This window comes from Microchirus variegatus (assembly GCF_963457635.1).
Source record: "Microchirus variegatus genome assembly, chromosome: 21".
Classification (NCBI taxonomy): Eukaryota; Metazoa; Chordata; class Actinopteri; order Pleuronectiformes; family Soleidae; genus Microchirus; species Microchirus variegatus.
Window position 1 is genome coordinate 15,484,714 of NC_139822.1, and position 19,156 is coordinate 15,503,869.

General features: G+C 43.1%; 1 protein-coding gene across 1 annotated transcript in view; it reads left to right on the forward strand.

The window, feature by feature from the left end:
* The window catches only part of arhgef10 (Rho guanine nucleotide exchange factor (GEF) 10), a 40,088-nt gene extending 23,713 nt beyond the window's left edge, over positions 1-16,375 (forward strand). The window contains exons 21-29 of the mRNA XM_083907492.1: positions 1,022-1,122; positions 1,326-1,447; positions 2,207-2,293; positions 3,309-3,538; positions 4,192-4,349; positions 6,911-7,053; positions 7,971-8,145; positions 14,067-14,189; positions 14,826-16,375. Coding sequence (XP_083763618.1) covers positions 1,022-1,122; positions 1,326-1,447; positions 2,207-2,293; positions 3,309-3,538; positions 4,192-4,349; positions 6,911-7,053; positions 7,971-8,145; positions 14,067-14,189; positions 14,826-15,340 — 1,654 coding nt within the window. The 3' untranslated portion in view covers positions 15,341-16,375. The remainder of the gene's footprint in view (positions 1-1,021; positions 1,123-1,325; positions 1,448-2,206; positions 2,294-3,308; positions 3,539-4,191; positions 4,350-6,910; positions 7,054-7,970; positions 8,146-14,066; positions 14,190-14,825) is intronic.
* The last annotated feature ends 2,781 nt before the right edge of the window (positions 16,376-19,156 follow it).

The following is a 19,156-nucleotide window of genomic DNA, read 5'->3' on the forward strand; positions in this document are numbered from 1 at the left end:
TGCCGTTGCTGGACACAAGCACCGGCGGTGTGACACATAGTTACTCACACTCTTATAACATTGCACATGGCGTCACATGGACGAAAACTTTGTTTTGGCTTTGTCACATTTCCCATCCTCACTCCATCCCTCACTCCTGCTGCATTTAGCCCGACGAGATTATCCACGGGTATGTTTAGAAACACAGCTGTGCCTCCATTATTCCCCCTCCCTCCTGATCCCTCAGTACACACACACACACACACTTATACAATAAAAACACACACACATTGAGTGTCTGCACCATAGCTGCAGCAATTGACGTCGACTCGTATCGTGTTTCTGTCACAGTCTGTCTACTCAGTCGGCACTGAATTGACTTTTTGCCTCCCTTTACTGCAGTTTAGGCCAAACAGAACCCTCGATATGCAGCGTTCAGGGCCTCTGGGTGTCTTAAGTTTTGATATATCGTAAATTATTCGGTACATCACCGATGCATGGCGCTAAAGAACGTTAAATGGTGTCTGGTTAATTAACTTACTCTGCAAGCCGCCTTACTACCGTTAAATATTAACTTTCAACTTATCTTCTTTCAAAGTTTTCTCTTATCGTCTTTTAACCCTTTAACACCGAAAGCTGAGAAGTTGCACGTCAAAGCCAACGTGTGGTTATTACGGTAATTTCACAAAAATACATAGTTTCCATTTTTTTCGTCTGTTTTTGGACAAAAACTCAACCAAGTATGTTTTTTTTTTTCAAATAAAACTATTTGTTTTTCTCCATTTTAAATTGTTAATGCACCATTTTAACATGCAGTAAATTGTAAATAACTGCCAAATATTGAAAGTTATTCAGGAAAAAGGGCATTTTCTGGCCCTTTTGTGGTTGAAATAAGTCTAAAAGTCTAACATTTGGAGGCTTAGGTGTTTTAAGGTTCAGGTAAGCACTGAACACCTGGTGCTTTGTTCGTGTTTTTAATTTACTTGTATTTGCTTGAATATGAATTTGTTTTGTTTGTTTTTGTCGTCCTCTCTGTTGCCAGGTCGGGTAAAGCCACTTACTTCAGTGCTGTGTTCAACACTCTGAGCCCAGCAATCAAACAGTCATGGATCAGTAACTTGCAGATGGCTAAACTGGCTCTAGGTACCGTATTATACTCCTCTACTGCCTCAGTTACACGGTTATTTTTCAAAACTTAATTGTGTGAACGTACAGTACACAGTGTCACCGGATATTATGAAACAAATAAGACATTAAAATCTGCTGCAAACAACAAATAAATGCCATTTAAAAAACATTCCTGAATTAATTAACACTAAAGTGCTTGTGTGTGTTTCACACTTTAGAAGAGGACAACCTACAGGGCTGGTTCTTTGCAGAAGACGATGGGAATCAGATCAAGAAGCAGAAGCACCCTCTCCTGCTGCGACAGATGCCTGTGGTCATGTCGAAACTGCAGGAGTTCAAGGTGAGACTTTTTTTTATTGCATCTCATCTGAAAGTAGTTTTTGATCAGTGATTTTATTTAGATTTAGAACATGACACTGGAAAGCTCCAGCTGAGGCCAGTGTAGTAATTCTGCAGAGCACCCAGGTCAGCTTGAATCCAACTCTGGTCCCACTGATCTAATTGTGTACATACAGTAGTAGCTCCACTTCCCAATTGCATTCTCTCTGTGTGTGTGTGTTAGTCCAACTCTCAGAAACTGGATTTCGTACAGTTTTAATCAGAATAGTCAGTTTTTCTGTAATGTTATGCTAACGTATTGATTGGCTTCCTTCAGGACAATGTGACGGTGAATCAGCAAGCACGTACCCTTAAAATGAGGAAGCTAAATGGAATTCAGCAATCATTAATTTGTTTATTTACACCTGTGGTTACATGTCTTGTATATCTGACTATGTGGATTAATCACATTTGTTAGTATACGTCTGCACTTTTTCAGAATATTTTTCCCAGTGCACATGGGCCGGTTAGCTCAGTTGGTTAGAGTGTGGTGCTAATAACGCCAAGGTCGCGGGTTCGATCCCCGTACTGGCCATCAGATTTTGATTCATATGGTATGGTATTTGCCTTTGAGGTAAATGTCACCACTGAAACTGAAAATAAGAGTCATTCAGTCGTAAATAATGTAAACATAAATAAATCTTGACACCTGTAACACCTGTTGTGGAGGTTTGACTTTCTCTTTCCTCACCCTGCCTGCTTTCCTCCCACTCTGTGTCAGGTGGAGTGTGCCGTTCATAACCCAGAGCCTCATGTCAACACTGAGAGCACGGCAGACACTCCCATTGTGGGCCATGGATGTGTCTGGGTAAGTTTTTTTTCATTTTTTTTATTTATTAATAATATAAAATCTTATTTAAATATGTGAACAAAAACTAGTGCTGGGCACTAGGTTAATGCACGTTAACCTAAAAATAGACGTGTGTGACGTCATGTTTACATGCGAGTCCAGGCACCGTTTACCAGTTAGCTCCGTTAGCTGCGTTAGCTGCATTAGCTCCTTTAGCGCCATTAGCGTGCCTACAGTCGAGAGCAGCGCTACAAATAACCAACGTACCTGTGTACTGCGTATGTGTGCCTCTGTTTTTAAAATTTTGCGTTACTTTAGAGACTCATTTTAACAATCCGGAGTCGCGTAAACATGACGTCACGCTCGTCTTTTTCCTGTCAGTCGTCACGGAAACCCGTCGTGCTTCAACGTGCCCAGAACTAACAAAAACCAACCTTTTCCCATGGTTTCTAGTGGCCGCCGACAGTAATGTGGGTCTTTTCCACTCAGAGGTAGAGCTAAATCTGTACATAACTGGGCCTCAACTTTGAAATCTGAGTCTTTTTAAAACTGCGTTGAGTGGCATTAACAAGTGTTCACTGCTATGGTTTTTGTAGTCGCGTATAGTCAGCAGCCAACGCTGTTACTATTTAACACTTGGCTATCATTAAGCCTTCACTTTTTATGTTTTCCTTAAAAAAATGGGTTAGCGGAGCAGATGGCACGTTTATGCTGTTTATTTATTAATGTGTCCAATGTGCCCGTGAGAGAGTGGAATAGTTATGACTTTAGTATTTTTTAAGTTTTTCGTCCATTAGGGAAAACCTCACATCTGTTAAAGACATAAACACATCTTCAGCTGGTTATTTTTATGGAGAGGTGATAGACGTTGCCGAATTACGTTAAACCCCAAGGGGAGATTTTTTAAATTGTTATATGATATAAGTTATTTTAAATATAATTAAATATTTTTCTTTGTCATTGAACCACCCTTAGGAGAGTCCTATGTGTTTATTTCATGCATTATATAAGGAACGTGTCATTTTTGGACCAGGTTGCAAGTTGCACCAATCAGATGGGCCAGATCGCTATCGTGGCCATGCAGAACTCCAGCCCTAAAGTGACCGAGTGTTTCAACGTGGAGTCCCGGATCCTGTGCATGACCTTCGTCCCAGCTGAGCAACCGCAGGAAAACGGCGAGAAGGTTCCTGAAAACAACAATGTCCCTGCCCCTGCAAAGGCCAGCGACACTCCCAGTGTCTGTCTGGGCATGGAGGATGGAAGGTACACATGCTTATAACCCTCCTGTTTCCAGCACTAACCTGACACAATGGATTGTCTTGAAATGATTCTTGTAAAAATGGTAAATGTCTGGTCCCCCAACAACAAAGAACAAGGGAAAGCTCAATCATATTGATCAGATACACTCACTTAAATGGGTCATAATGACATTTTGAATTTAGTAGTATCACTTCTATGTCCACTAGCAAGTGAACAAAACCCAACATGCACATTTATAGTGCATGAACCAGGTCAGAGCCAAACCGACCAATATAAGCCCTGGTATCTGCATTGATTTTTAACTACCGGTATATGCGTTAGGTCTGCACAATTAATCAATAACAACCAAAATCACAATATTCTAATTCACAAACATGTGCATTTAGTTATTTAATAAGTTATGTAATACCTCCAGTATTTATATCTTGCTTTTCAAGACAGAATAGATGTTTATGGACAGAATGACAGACAGTCATTATGTGTTTGTATTATATCTTGGATTTTTACCTAAACGATTGGCAGCATTTGGACTTGTGGAAAATATTAGTGTGTGCAGAACATATGTACCATGTAAATTATGTACACAGTTATTTATGATAAACATGTATGTTAAAGTCGCATTCTTTAACGATAATGCTTTTTCCCCATCCGTGCAGCATCATCGTGTATAAAAGCAGCCAGCGCTTCAAGAAAGTACGTCTGCAGCATTTCTTCACACCGGACAAGTCCACTGTCACCAGCCTGGTCTATAAGAAGCCCTGTCTGTACGCCGGCCTGGTCAGCGGCTCTGTGGCCGTGTACTCCAGATCACAAGGTGTGTGTTTGTGTGTCTGTCTAATTACCTACAGGGCGGTGGACTTGAATTTGAGACACTGTCGTCTGAATTCTGCTTTCATAGGGTTTGTTGATTCTCTTAAACTGCTATAATTAGGGCGGTTACAAGCTCAAATTGCTACTATTGTACGAGGAGTGAATGTAGTCGTTGGGTTAATTCAATTTGTTTGAGTGTGAGGGCTGACGTTTACGTTTTGTTTAGTCTGTTCTTGCGTCTGAATTTCATAACTTCTAGACATAATTGACAATTGATTTCAGTCATACATGTGTGGTTAGCATAGCTCTTCCTCATATGACCTCAAGCACAACCATGGTCACCATTGTCTTTGTTGTCTCTTTTGAACAACTGGACTGAAAGGTGTTGCGCTAGCAGTGCTAGCGGACGTCTGTGTGGACGTGGAAGGCATGACAGGGCCCTAAGTCAGAGGTTCAGTGCGTTCAGAGGTGTCCTCCGATGTGTGTCGACGTCCTGTTTCCATTTGCTCTGTCGTCTCGGAGAAGCCAATCTTAGTAGTGACCTATTTAGCGTTTTTTCCCCCTCCCTCCCTCCCTGTGAGGCACAGACTTAGCAGAGGAAAGACGTTCACATCTTCGATTTTTGTTTCCATTTCTTATTAGGTCTTTGTGTGATTCGTCTCCTTGTCACATTGTGTCTTGTGGGGAAAAATGAGTTCATATTTTTTAAGAGAGAGAGTGAAACGGTCTAATATAAATAATGGCCCCGAGGACAGAAAGACGGTAGGAAAACTCCTCCCTCCCTGGAAGAAACCTGAAGTATGGGCAACAGTTCAGGAATGTTCTGTTGAACGCTCATTACACCTTGTTTGGATGCACGTCTTGTTCTCAGTGGTAGAGTATATGCCACTTTCAATCTTCGGAGTGACTCTCACCACTAGTATGTAGTAGTAAATTAATCCTGCCCCCCCCCCCCCGAAACCCTCGATTTGTATAATCTCCACCACATGAAGTGTTCCGTCACTCGGACGTGATGTTTGATCCTTAAATTCATGACTCATCCGGCACAGTTTTGGCAGAGAAAGTGTGCCTTGCATGCCTGTCGTACTGTCATGCTGCTCTACAGTTGTCACAGTTTAGCATTAGCATCATAAAGCACACCCACAGACCGTTTTTTTACATTGTAGAGAAAGAACGCCAGCATCACCAGGGAGAATGATCGACTGATGTCCTTTAAACTTTCTGCGCTGTGAGTTATTGTTGGTGTTGCATGTGAATCGCTCCTCTGCTGCCGGCAACTCATTCTTGTTCTGTCACGCTTGGCGTTTCATGCTATGTCCTCTGTGACCGTGTGAGAGACGATGCGAGAGGCAGGCGGCGATTTGGCAAAGGTCGCATGTCACGGACAGACACTCGGAGCATAAACTCTGCTCTGTTCTGCATCACGCCTTTGGGTCACTTCGAAAATGTCCATGAATATAACATTAAATGAATCAGAAATACACTCTATACTCTAAACGACTATTCTAGCTGCAAATGTCTGGTTTTTAATGGAATATGTACATAGGTGTATAGAGGCCCATTTCCAGTGTTCTAATGGTACATTGTGTTTGCTAATCGCGTTAGAAGACTATTGGACGATTAGAAAATCCTTGAAAACCCGTGTGCAAGTAATTGATATTTGCAGCCCTTCTAGGAATAAATGATGGGCTCCTTTTTATGAGCTTTTATTAGTTGGTTTACTACATGTGCTCCTCTGAAACACCCACACAAGTTTGCTGCAGCTGACAACAGGAATGCCTCAGTTAAAAAATGAGATACTGTACAGTATGTGGGCTGACAACTTACATAAGTCTAGTTTGGCAATCCTGGCTTTTTTCTCTCTCTCTCTCATGTGCATTCACCTGTACAGTATGATTATTAAAACAATACAAATGGCGTTGCTTGAATGCTAATCCCACCCAGCTTCTATACTCTTTTTCTTCCCCCGTCATTACTGTACCTCTCTTTCTCTCTCTCTGCGTGGTTTCCTTCAATAGCCGCCTTTGTGCCTTCTCTTAAACAAACAGTTCCTGGTCAGGCCTCATTCCCTTCCTGGGCTAGATTAGCTCAGGGAATGTGGTATCTGGAGGAAATGAAGTTCGTTTTTTGACACAAAAAGAGAGGCTGTTTAACTGTTGTACAAACTTAATGTTTACTCTCTGACTGAAATCGAAACACACACACACACACACAGTGGCAGGAATGTAACGGTGCTGCTGATATTTTGTATGAAGACGCACCGTGTCGTGTGTGTTTCTTTGCGGCCGAGCTGGCACCGTCGAGTAGAACAGAGTGTGTAGGAGGTGTGTGTGGGTTCCGTTCTGACTAAAGCCTCGCACGCAGCCCATCTATATTCATAGCGAAGGCTGCGAAACCCATCAATGGCCACTCCAGCGCCATTAGCGGCGTTATAAATGCATAAATGAACTTTACAGACGTCGTCCATAAAGACAGAGGGACTCTTACACTTGATTATTTCCTGTGGCGTGAACAATTCACAATTCATTTCCAATCACTCAACATCGTCTCCCTTGTTTTTCACAGACGGTTTGTGGAACTGCGACAAACCCGAGGTGCTGAAGCTCGGCGTCCTCCCAGTAAAGACCATGCTGGCGGTGGAGGAGCACCTCTGGGCTTCGTCGGGCGGCCAGGTCTTCATCGTCAGCTCCCACACACATTCTGTGGAGGTATAAAGCCGAGCGCTGCCAAGTGCTGTAAAAATGCTATAAACGACCATGTTCCTCTTATCTGTGTGCATCTGTCCCCGGCTCCCTGTGTAAATCACACAGGAGATATGTATATGAGTTTGTCTAGACGGTGGGAAAACCTGTGGCTCGACACCAAAGTAATGTATTCAGTATTTTAGTGAGGAGATGCGATATCATAGAAAGATTCAGTGTTTCTATTTAATTTAACCAGGAAAATCCGTCTTTCAGCAACATATTCTATGCAAAATGTGCCAATGGACAAAAGCCCTTTTACACAATTCAGTACGGGCAACTTTTCCTCTCAGTGTTTCCTTTTTCTGTATCCTTGTGTATGAATTTCATTCCTAATGTGTGTGTTCTGGCCTGGTTCAGGGGAATGGAAGCACCTGCCCTGGGTCCAGGAATAGTAACGTTCCTGTGGCATGCACTCACTCATAATCTGTTTAGCCTCATTAAGCTCATTAAGTTGGACCACCTGCCTGACTCACTCACTCTCTCACAGGTTTGTCCATGGTGGTGACTAAGAGATAAACATGTAGCAGTTATATATATATATATATAATAAGGGTTTACACTGAAAAGTACAAGACACGGCGTCTACGTTTCCTGCTCCTACGTTGCCACATTTGATCAGAGCTGTGCACTGAGACACATGAATGGACTCTCCTTATCCAAACATAACTCCACTATTATGTAACAAGTGGTGGTGATGGAAAAAGGTCCTACTTTTATTGGTTTCCATGCACACACTTGAGAACGATAACATGCTGTACACGTTTCCAAGTATTCTAAGTTAAACTAAATAATGAATTCTCTCTGTATACAAATGTATAGTAGGTTGTTGCAAACAGACATCCTCCCTCAGGCTAACTGTATTTTCACCCTTCCTTACACAGAGGCAGCTGGAGGTTCACCAGGAAGAGGGCATGGTGGTGTCCCACATGGTGGTGGCCGGCGTGGGCATTTGGATCGCCTTCAGCTCCGGTTCCACGCTTCGCCTTTTCCACACCGAGACGCTGGAGCATCTGCAGGACATTAACATCGCGACGCCTGTCCACAACATACTGCCGGGTAAGACATAAGTAATAATTATTAAGTAATAAAACGTGGGTATGGTTCAGTTAGAAGTTCATAGTTCCAATATTCCAAATCAAAGACTATTTTAGTCAGCCTACATTTCCAAATAACTCTACTTAACTGCATCCAATCACCATCATCTTCTACCACTTTATCCTCCACATGAGGGTCGTGGGGGGGTTGACATAGGGCGATAGGTGGGGGCCACACCCTGGACAGTTCTCCAGTCTATCACAGGACCACATATAAATTCTCTGTGTGTCTCTGAGTGTCCAATTTACCAAATCTCCATAGAAAGCCTGAAACTCCATGCAGAAAGATGGAGCTGGTTGCCTTGTTCTGACCTATCAAGATCTACCCGTTGATGCTTTGACGTTATGGTTTATTCCACACCGTCTGTTGCTATCGAAGCATTTCTCTCACCTTGTGTCAGTCCTCGGTCTGCGTTCAGCCTTGCGGTTTGAAAATACAGTCATTGTGTTTCTGTGGTCTCATTTCCTTTTACCATTTTACGCACCGCCGCTACTCTCGGTTCTCTTTGACGCTCTCGAGTGTCAAAACTTGTTGGACGAAAGATCAACAAAGCAAAAAAACGGCGTTCTCCTTTTTTTGATATGTGATCTTCTGTCATCGCCTAGTGAACCGCCGCGCGTCTTCTTCCAGTGTAGTCCTGTAGCCACCTTGTGTTTTTGCGGCTGCACGTCCCATGAGCTCATGTTTCAAGAATGCCGTCTTACTCGGTGCCTGTCGGTAATTAGCTGACATCAGTGTAGGTGCTCATCCACGCAGCTGTTGTTATGGCAGCTCTGTCACGCTCTTGTCCTCTTCTAAACACTCGATATGAAAACCTCTCATTAAGTCGCTATTCATAAGTCTTGCATTTAATAATAACAATTAAAGTTCAACTTCGTGAGCTTTGGAAGGAAAAGTTGAACACAAGTATATAACAAGAGGACACCACGTTGGAAAAAAAAGCACAGGTTTAGTCCTCAGCCACGGGAAACAAGAGCTTGTTAGTGTTACGCAAAGATAATGATCATAAAAGATATAAACAACACCTTCTCCACTCACAAGTACCTAATTTTAACCTCATTTAGTTAGACTGAACCTGTCAAATATAAGAGGTTAAAACAGTGCAGGCGGTTCATGAAGATTGTTGGGTTTTTTCAAGTGCAGTAATTCTGATAATCACAGAGGAGTTTTTTATTTATTTATTTTTTTACCTGTGTTGAAAGGCAGTTTAATTTCATCATTCCACTATCTCACCTCACCGCTGCAGCTATAAACCTGTCATTAGCAGCTTGTAAATGCACAGCGGTGTCAGAGGCCGAGCCAAAATCACACATTGCTCATCATTTCATCCCAGTAGAGTTTCGTTCTGCAGAGCAAATGTTTGTTTTACGAAGTACAAACCATACACGACCGATTGTAATTGCATCATAGTGGTTTCGGTTCCTGCTGCTGTCCTTAAAGCTTCGATTGTGGTTTTGTTTCTGTGGCAGTGGATGATATTGTGTATAGTGGGAGGTGAAACGGGAACCGTTTCCTGCTAAGCATTGTCGCTGAGGACGTTCAGGGCGTCCTGGAGTGAAGTCATCGGAGTAACTTTGGGATCTTGACCCTGTTGTGTTACGTCAGCTTGACCTAAAAACACATGGTTACGTGTGTTGTATGAAGTCTGGATCTGTGCCGTTTTCTTCATTGCTGAGTAATGCCCACAGCTGTGGGTTGGTATTTGTCCAGGACAGTTCTTTAGTGTTGACTTAACATTTTATGTGAATGTTTTTCCCTTCTTGCACTTGCTCAAAATATGCAGTCCAGTTAATGTTTGGCCTGCAGTTGCTTCATCTATAGCGTCATTAGCAGGTCTGTAATTGGTGTAGAATGCAATGCATGTATATACTCGTTCAAAAGATTGGTGTCACTTATACACTTTTTTTGGTATTTTCCATTAAAAACTCACACTTTTATTCATCAAAAGAGTTGAAAACTCTTGAAAACAAACTTTGCTTTTCATCCAAGAACCAGTAAAAGTGTTTTCAGCTGTGCTAACATCATTGCAAAAGGGTTTTCAAGGGTTTTCTAATCATGCAATAGCCTTCTAACCCTATTAGCAAACACAATGTACCATTAGAACACTGGAAATGGGCCTCTATACACGTATGTACATCAACAACCAGACATTTGCAGCTAGACTAGTTGTGTATAGTCCCTTGTTATTGCCATCAGGCAGTGGTATATTCAGATTTAGACAGGCATTAGGAATATATAGCTCAAAATGTTAGAAGTTGTTAAAGGGTTAAATGCAAACTGCAACAAAGAACCGTTTGCACATAGCCTTTCGTATCCATGGCTACATTGTTCACGTTGGCACAGTGATTAACGTGGTTTGTGCACCGTCATGTTTCTGACTGTAGAGAGAACACATTTCTGCTCTGCATTCACAGTCTAAAAAATGCAAGCAACCACTGCTTCTGGATTTATCTGGGATTCTCTTCTTGATATGGCGGGGAAAAACAAGTCGTGTTTAGAATTTCAGGAAAGGCCTCTCTATCGGACAACAGATGTGAACGATAAAGCACGGTCTGCTTTGGGACCTCGCTGCGTATATATCGCCTAATAAGATACATGCGACCGCAGAGGAAGCCGGTTCTGGGACAGACTACCGCACATGAAAGCTTTCATCCGCTGGGCCTCCCTATTAAGAGCTCACTTCCTCTGATAACTGCACTGATCTCCAGTCTGTCAGTCAGAATTCAAATCAAAAAAGGTTCTATTGCTGTTGTAGTTCTGCATTATATCCACCTTATATTCACCTGAGTGTCAGGAAATGTGCTGTTTTTGCACAAATTCTGCAATTGTTCACCGAGACACAAGCTGGAGCTAACGGTCATGTGAAAAACGGCTATGAAATGACATTATTTCAGACTGGATCCTCCCAGGAAGTCCACATTATTTCTGAAGTTAATATTACATTACCGAGCCTAATGCAATTGTGGCCTGTCCAGAGACTGTGTATCTCCACATGAGAGAAAAAAGGAACACGGGGCGTTGTCTTCAGAGCGAACGCCTCTCATGAATGGTTCAGTGTGTAAATGCAGGTGGAGTTAAGCGTCTCATGTTCAAGCATGTTGGAGCAATTTCTGCTAACTCTCCTCTGCTGTAGACCGTAGTTTCCTTATCCATCACTGAGATCACAGCGGGTTAATAGGCGTCATTAACACAGTGTTTCTTATGATCCTGTACGGTTCATATTTTAGAGTAATTCAGTGGTATCAGTGGCTGCCGAATCTGAATCTGTATATCTTCCTCAGAGCCAGACGAATAGAGATTAACTATACTGGATCACGGATTTATTTTAAGCACCGGGGCGTGGCCACTGAGTCTCAGGGTAAAGCAGGGCAAAGAATCTACACAAAAAGCCATAATGTAGTTGTAAAAAATGCTCATAATAAAGGACATTTATTGGTGTAAAGCAGGTTAAAATGTAATAAATGTAGTGACTATATTAATCGAAGCAGACAGTGCTGTGATGATGTCTCAGAGGTCGAGTAGTCTGCTGCGCCGTGACCTAAAAAGGCAGCGACGCGCGGACAAACATCACTGCGAGTCGGTAAACAACACCTTCAGTTTTTGTTTTTCATTTCCTGATATACAGGACACATACAGAGTAATTCACTTGTTCCTGAGTGATGCGAGCGCTGACTCGACGAGGCGGCGCACTGTGGCTGAACTCCAGCTATTCAATAATAACAGAAATTTGATTTAAAATTAACTTTTACAACTAATTTTTTTTTTTTTAAACTGTACTTTGTGGCAGTTCCTGGACCTGAGTAATAAACCTTGATCTTTGAATCTCAACATATTCTTTGAACAAGTTACTTTTCTGCCTCTGAAACAATGTAACAACATGACTTCTAAAAATCAAGCAATACTATCAGACCTGACTGTGGGAGTGTTTGTGTGTATACACTGGCATCACAGGAAGCATTCGTCCCTTCAACCTGCTTATAGACCGGGGTTTTTGAGCCGTAGAATTCATTCTTTGAAACTTTTTGTGGACGCTTCTTTGTGTTGAAGAAGGAAAAACAGAATTGTGTGCAGCTGATAGCCTTAATTAGCATTGCGTGAACTCATTCAAACAATGGTTTCAACGCAATAAACATGTATTTCCTTATTTTTAACAGCTTGGAACTACGGTTAGCAACGTCAGCCGTACTTAAATACTTCATTTCAACAATGTCTAAGGTACAGTTGTCAGAAAAATGAACGCAGACATCCAGACGATGAACCATACTTGCGTTGATTGACGATCTCCTTTCAGTTCTGTCTCGGCAGATTTTTTTTTTATCGATAGCTTCCCGTGTAATTTATTACAGGCATGAATTTTTTTCCTCCCTGGAATATATTATTGATTTACGACCCTTTGATGGCAATGAAATAAGAGAGAGCAGAGTCAACAGTGTGTCAGCCAAAACGTCAGCGTGTTATCGTTGTCAGCGTGAGCTTGTTGACGTGCGGCAAACTGAGCCAGAGCTTCAGATTTACGTGGAAAAACGGTGGAACTTAGCAATAAAAGTGATATAGAAAGAGGTTCTAATAACTTCCAGCTATAGCAAAAGGATAATAATAATAATAATAATAGTGTATTATTGTAACGTATGGGATCTTGCTCCGCCCTCCTGCTGGCGGTTGTCAGGAATAAGTGCAGATCAAAGTGTCGCCGCGATGCAGGATCAGGGCCAGAGTCGGGTCGTGTTGATGCTCACGCCAGGTTTATTTTACTTCACCCTCTGGGTGGGGAACTCCAAATATTATGAAAGGAGGAAGTTGAGCGAGTGCTGCGCTGTGTAACGCCGGCTCCTCATTCGAAGCACATGTGGGCAAGGCAAAAGACGCGGAGCCTCGTCTTCCACTGTACCTGCCTGGCAGGATTCCTGGAAGTGTGGCAGTATGGTATGTGTGTGTGTGTGTGTCCCAAGCAAGAGGTCAAATCCAGTGAAGGGGGGGATGGGGTCAATGCTGGAGAGGCTGGCAGTAATTTTTCCCTTAAGCCCGAGAGGATTACTTTTAGGGAGGAAATTCAAGTCAAGCTGTTACAGCAGTAATGACTCATGACAGTCTCGCCTCCCACATAGCAGCGCTCGGAGCGCTGTTTTTGCCAAATGCCAGATTCCTAAATATAATCGAAAAGAAGACGATGAAAACGTCTGACGAGATACCGTCCGTCTCTTCGCGTGGTTTATTCCTGACAAAACCCTCCTGTGTCTGGTTCCAAATTCCATATAATAAGTCACCCAACACAGACAGTCAACAAGTGAGGCTGATTTTATTGCCTTAAAGGTGCTTTCAACTTCACAATAGCTGCTTTTAAAGTCTTGAAGAAGCATTCTCTAACCGGGAGGGAAGAGGAAAAGGTCACCGCCGATTTGTTCTTTTGTAGCAGCCATAAGGTTCCTGAATAGAGGCAGAGACCCTTTGCTTGATTACAACATTCGCTTACATAAGACTTTTGTGTTTGTTTGTTTGGCTCTAAGCGCACCGTGGTGAGCTGTTTGTATTTGTGTTCAGACACTGCTTTTATCCACGCTCTCCTCCTCTACGTTGCCCTGGAGACAAATAACAGTTGAGCATCATCGCTGCAGAAATGCCCCTGCTATTTTTTTTTATTTTTTTTTTTTAAAGAAAAGATATACATCTGCTCCCTCCCACACACTTCACTGTATTCAAGCCCAGTGAAGTGGCCCATTAGCGATGAGCGTCTCTGATTTTCCGAGTGCACCTGTGTGAGTACGAACAGTTCACATCAGACACCATAAATCACGCTGGGTGAAGGAGATTTTATGCCAAAACAAAATAAATGTTGAATTTACTTGAAGAAATGTAACATGTTGTGTTTTGTTTTCCATGTGTAGGGAACCAGAGAGTGTCTGTGAGCAGTCTGCTGGTCTGTCATGGTCTTCTCCTGGTAGGGACCAACCTGGGGGTGACTGTGGGTCTCTCTGTACCCAGACTGCAGGGGATCCCCAAAGTGACAGGTAACGGCCCCCGTTGTTGACCTCATTTTGAACGGCCATCAGACCACAGGGTGGGTGAATTTCTGACATGAAAGAAAACCACGATTTCATTCCCCTACGTGTCCTAATACAGAAAGTGCAGTTTATGGCTGGTAGCAACTTAACAACAAGGAAGTTATGGACCTTACAGCAGCAAAGCTAGGTTAGCTTACCTCCAGTTATCTCTGTAAGATGGACAGTTTATCCTGTCAAGTATTTTTGCCTTGATAGTATTGTTTGTCGTTGCCTGGTAGCTAATCTAAACCAGACTCAAAGGTGTGCGGCCATCTGCCTCGACCGGTTGTGGTGAAAGGAAAATGGGGGACAAAGGTAAAGTAATTGCCTCAAAACTGGATCTGGATCCTGCAACCTGCAAGATGAGGACACAGAAGGAGAGGAAACTCATGGCTCTATGATCGGACTATATAGTGCCTGCTTTAGCTTTATGTAGCCAAATTAGCTTGTACAGTGTAAGCTGAAATTAAAGAAGATTTAAGTTGCACAGTAGCAGGGACAAAGACATATTTTATGGTCACGCTCAATAGTTTAGCGAGAGTAAATTAAAATATATAAAAACAACTCAGACATTTAAAATGATGTTTTTGTGTGTGTTGTCAGGTCGGGGAATGGTCTCCTTACACGCTCACAATGGACCGGTCAAGTTCCTCACTGTCGCTGCAGCAGTGTGTAACCGCTCCTCTGGTCCATCGTCCTCCACTGCGGCCACCTCAGTCCAGCCCGCAGAGGCAGACGATGGGGAGAACGCGCAGCCGCCGCCGCCGCCCTCAGATTCAGCCCCATCTCCTCCTCAGGGGCGAGGCGTGTGGTTAGGGGAGGCGGGCTGCACCACCATGGCCCTCCAAGACTCTGTCTCCTCGTCGTCCTGCGGCTCTTTAGCGCCGTCCCAGGGCTCCCTGGAGCACGGGCCGGAGGACGGGGCGCTCTACGACGTGCTGCACGACCCGGCCCACCAGCAGAGGGGCCGCCGCTCGAGCAAAGTGGACGTCAGCTCGTTGCTGGTGGTGTCGGGAGGTCTGGGCCATCGCAGGGTCAACAAAAAGACCAAACAGTCGCGTCACGAGGACACCACGTCCACTATAATGATCTGGCAGATTCCCTTACTTAACATGTGACACCAAAAACCACCTGGATCGGTTAGTAAAATAGAGTTTTATGAGTTATAAGTTGGGCTGGGTATTGATTAAAAAAGTTTATTTATATACCACTTTTATTTTAATATAAACAGCCCATGTTGCTGCTTAAACAAATATGATATTGATGAACTATACTTTTTTTTTATTCCAATTTTAGGAAACAAAAAAAATCTTTATATATTATGGTGAAATTCTGCAGTTTTAGCTGACCCAGTCAAGTCAAGTCAAGTCAAGTCAAGACAGCCAATCATGAGCACTGTTAGATCTCTGGTGCTAATGAGATTAACTCTGTAAGTGCCAAAATTTGATATTGAGGGAATCGGGGAAAAGTCCAACACCCAGACAATACCACAAAAGTATTCATTGTCTGATACCCAGCCCGTGTTAAAAGGAAAAAGCGAAATGCTTTGAGCAAAACCTGGTGTCACACAGAACTCTAGACTGACACCAAAATAACTAAAAGGTGTTATTTTAAACAAGGACCATTTATTTAAACTGTAATAAAACCACTCATTCATCATCTTGCAAGGATATACTATGTAATTGTTAAGGATATTTTTGTGCTGCAAAATAGTGAAAGGTCTCAGATTTCTAATTTTAACACGGCTAATGCTAGCTACTAGCTAATGCATTACTCTCCGGTGTTTGCGACTGAATAGCAGAGCAGTATTTAAATCAGTGTTACAAAGACGTGACGCTGTCCTGCTTGAAAGACGTTACGTACGGTAAAACAAGGAGTCGAGATCATTTCGTGAAATGGATCAGTTAGCGCTAGCTATTATTTTAAGGGGGGAAAAAAAGGATGTTTTGTCTGACTGAATAAGTGCGAGGTGGCTTGTGAGGTGAATTCCTGGCTGGCCAGGTTTCTATTCATAAAGGGAAAGAAAACGGGGTGTTTGCGATGACCACGTGAGATTTACTCTAATTCTAATTCATCTTTGTTTATTACAGAAAAAAAAGAAGATAAAAAAAAAAAAAAGCTTTATACTTTTGTCTCAACTTGTCTGTATGTCCGTCGTGTATATTGCAAATCCATAAACGTTGTTTTATTGAGCTAATGTGTGTGTTTCGTGCACGAAAGTGCGCGAGTTTGAATCATTTGAACTCTCTCGGAGAAGTAATGTCGTCACAAGCTAGCAAAGCTAGCAGTTTTGAATCATCTGAACAGGGCCGTAACTATGTTCCCCGGGTCTTATGTTCCCCGCTTTGTATGTGACTGGGGAACATGGGACCTTTTTTTTTCAGAAAAAGGGTCCTATGTTCCCTGGTCAGATTCAAAGTGGGAAATATATGACCTTTTTTGGGAAAAACGGGTAACATAGGACGTTTTTTTTAGAAAAAAGGGTCCTATGTTCTCCGCCATCGCCCAAAAGGACCTGGTGAACATGGGACCTTTTTTTGAAAAAGTGTCCTATGTTCCCCCGTCACATACAAAGTGGGGAACATAGGACCTTTTTGGGGAACATAGTTACGACCTCATTTGAACTCCCTCAGAGAAGTAATGATGTCACAAGCTAGCAAAGCTAGCAGTTTTGAATCATTTGAACAGGGCCGTACCTATGTTTCCCGCTTTGTATGTGACCGGGGAACATGGCACCTTTTTTTTTTTTTGAGAAAAAGGGTCCTATGTTAGCCCCTATCACCCAAAAGGACCCGGGAAACATGGGACCTTTTTTTTGAAAAAGTGTCCTATGTTCCCCGGTCACATAGGACCTTTTTGGGGAACATAGGTACGACCTTATTTGAACTCCCTCAGAGAAATAATGACGACACAAGCTAGCAAAGCTAGCAGTTTTATATGATGTTCCAGACAAAAAAAACAGTAGTGGGAGATAAAGGAAGGAGTAAATGTGTGTCAGTGTGCCTGTTTTCCCCTCTTTGTACGTTGCTCTGCTCTGACTGTGTGTCGCCATCAGTACATGCAGGGACTAGCAATGTGCCTGAGGGGGCTGCAGTGCAGGAGCTGATCCTGATACAGCTCTTCCGGGAGATTGTTGCTGCTGTGTTTCTCCTACTGCTGAACAGAAAGAAAAGGGTCATGATATTTTTCTCTCTGACGCCCACACACGCTGTTGCACAACTGAGTTTCACTGCGTTGTCAGTTGGATCAAAAAATAGACGATATGACTTCATGGTTTTGAGCTGGGTTTTTCCTCAACTTCCTATTTTTTTTTTTACGAAAACTGACTCGACTTCATCCGGGGAGATAATGTTTAACTTTTGTAACTAAACACTGTCTTGTATTTATTAACTAAAGTGGAGCATGGCAACGCCTCAACCCAGTTATCATGTGTGTCTGACTGGGTGTTGCCGTTGCTCACATATCGAGGCAGCACAGTGATGGGAAATCTTTTGTTTTCTCTCTGACCCTGAGGTTTCCATGGAGACGCACTGTGTGTGTGTGTGTGTGTGTGTGTGTCCTCAGCGAGTCTTTGTTCTCTGGAATATCTACTATTAAAACCTCCCAGCTTGAACGCTGTCGAATCAAACAGCTCTGATAACTGCGTGGTGTCCTTGTGATGCCCCCCCCCCCTCTATTTTTATTTGTGGAGGTCAGTTGTTCAGATGTGTAGAGGTTTGCAGACCCTGGATATAAAAATGTCTGCTCCTGCAGCTGCTGCCCTTCAAGGATGCGGCTGTGTCACATGCTGAGTGTGTCATTCTGTGTTTTTTTTAATCACCGGTGTCATACATTTCAACAGACAATGTTAAAATTGCGTAAATAATCTTATCTCAGTAAATGTGGATAGAAACACAGAATTGTTTCTGATGAGTTAAACTCAACCATGTCTTGATATTTAAACCTGCTGTAATAACACTTTTTTATAGCAGCAAATTATATTGTGCTGACAAAATAACACGTATCAGTCAACATGGGTCAAGGGTCACTCACCTGTCCTCATCGTTCACCTGTCCTCATCGTTCACCTGTCCCCATCACTCACCTGTCCTCATCTTTCACCTGTCCTCATCGTTCACCTGTCCTCATCACTCACCTGTCCTCATCGCTCACCTGTCCTCATCGTTCACCTGTCCTCATCGTTCACCTGTCCTCATCACTCACCTGTCCTCATCACTCACCTGTCCTCATCGTTCACCTGTCCTCATCACTCACCTGTCCTCATCGTTCACCTGTCCTCATCGTTCACCTGTCCTCATCACTCACCTGTCCTCATCGTTCACCTATTCTCACCTTTCATCTGTCCTCATTATTCACTTGTCCTCATCACTCACCTGTCCTCGTCGTTCACCTGTCCTCATCGTTCACCTGTCCTCATCTTTCATCTGTCCTCATCATTCATCTGTCCTCATCTTTCATCTGTCCTCATCTTTCACCTGTCCTCATCACTCACCTGTCCTCATTGTTCACCTGTCCTCATGGTATTCACCTGTCCTCATCGTTCACCTGTCCTCATCACTCACCTGTCCTCATCGTTCACCTATCCTCACCTTTCATCTGTCCTCATCTTTCACCTGTCCTCATCGCGTTCACCTGTCCTCATCATTCACTTGTCCTCGTCAATCACCTGTCCTCGTCACTCTCCTGTCCTTGTCACTCTCATGTCCTCGTCATTCACCTGTCCTCATCATTCACTTGTCCTCTTCATTCTTCTGTCCTCATCATTCACCTGCCGTCGTCATTCACTTGTCCTCATCGCTCTCCTGTCCTCATCATTCACTGTCGTCTTTGTTATCCTGTCCTCGTCACTCTCCTGTCCTTGTCACTCTCATGTCCTTGTCACTCTCCTGTCCTCGTCATTCACCTGTCCTCATCATTCACTTGTCCTTGTCATTC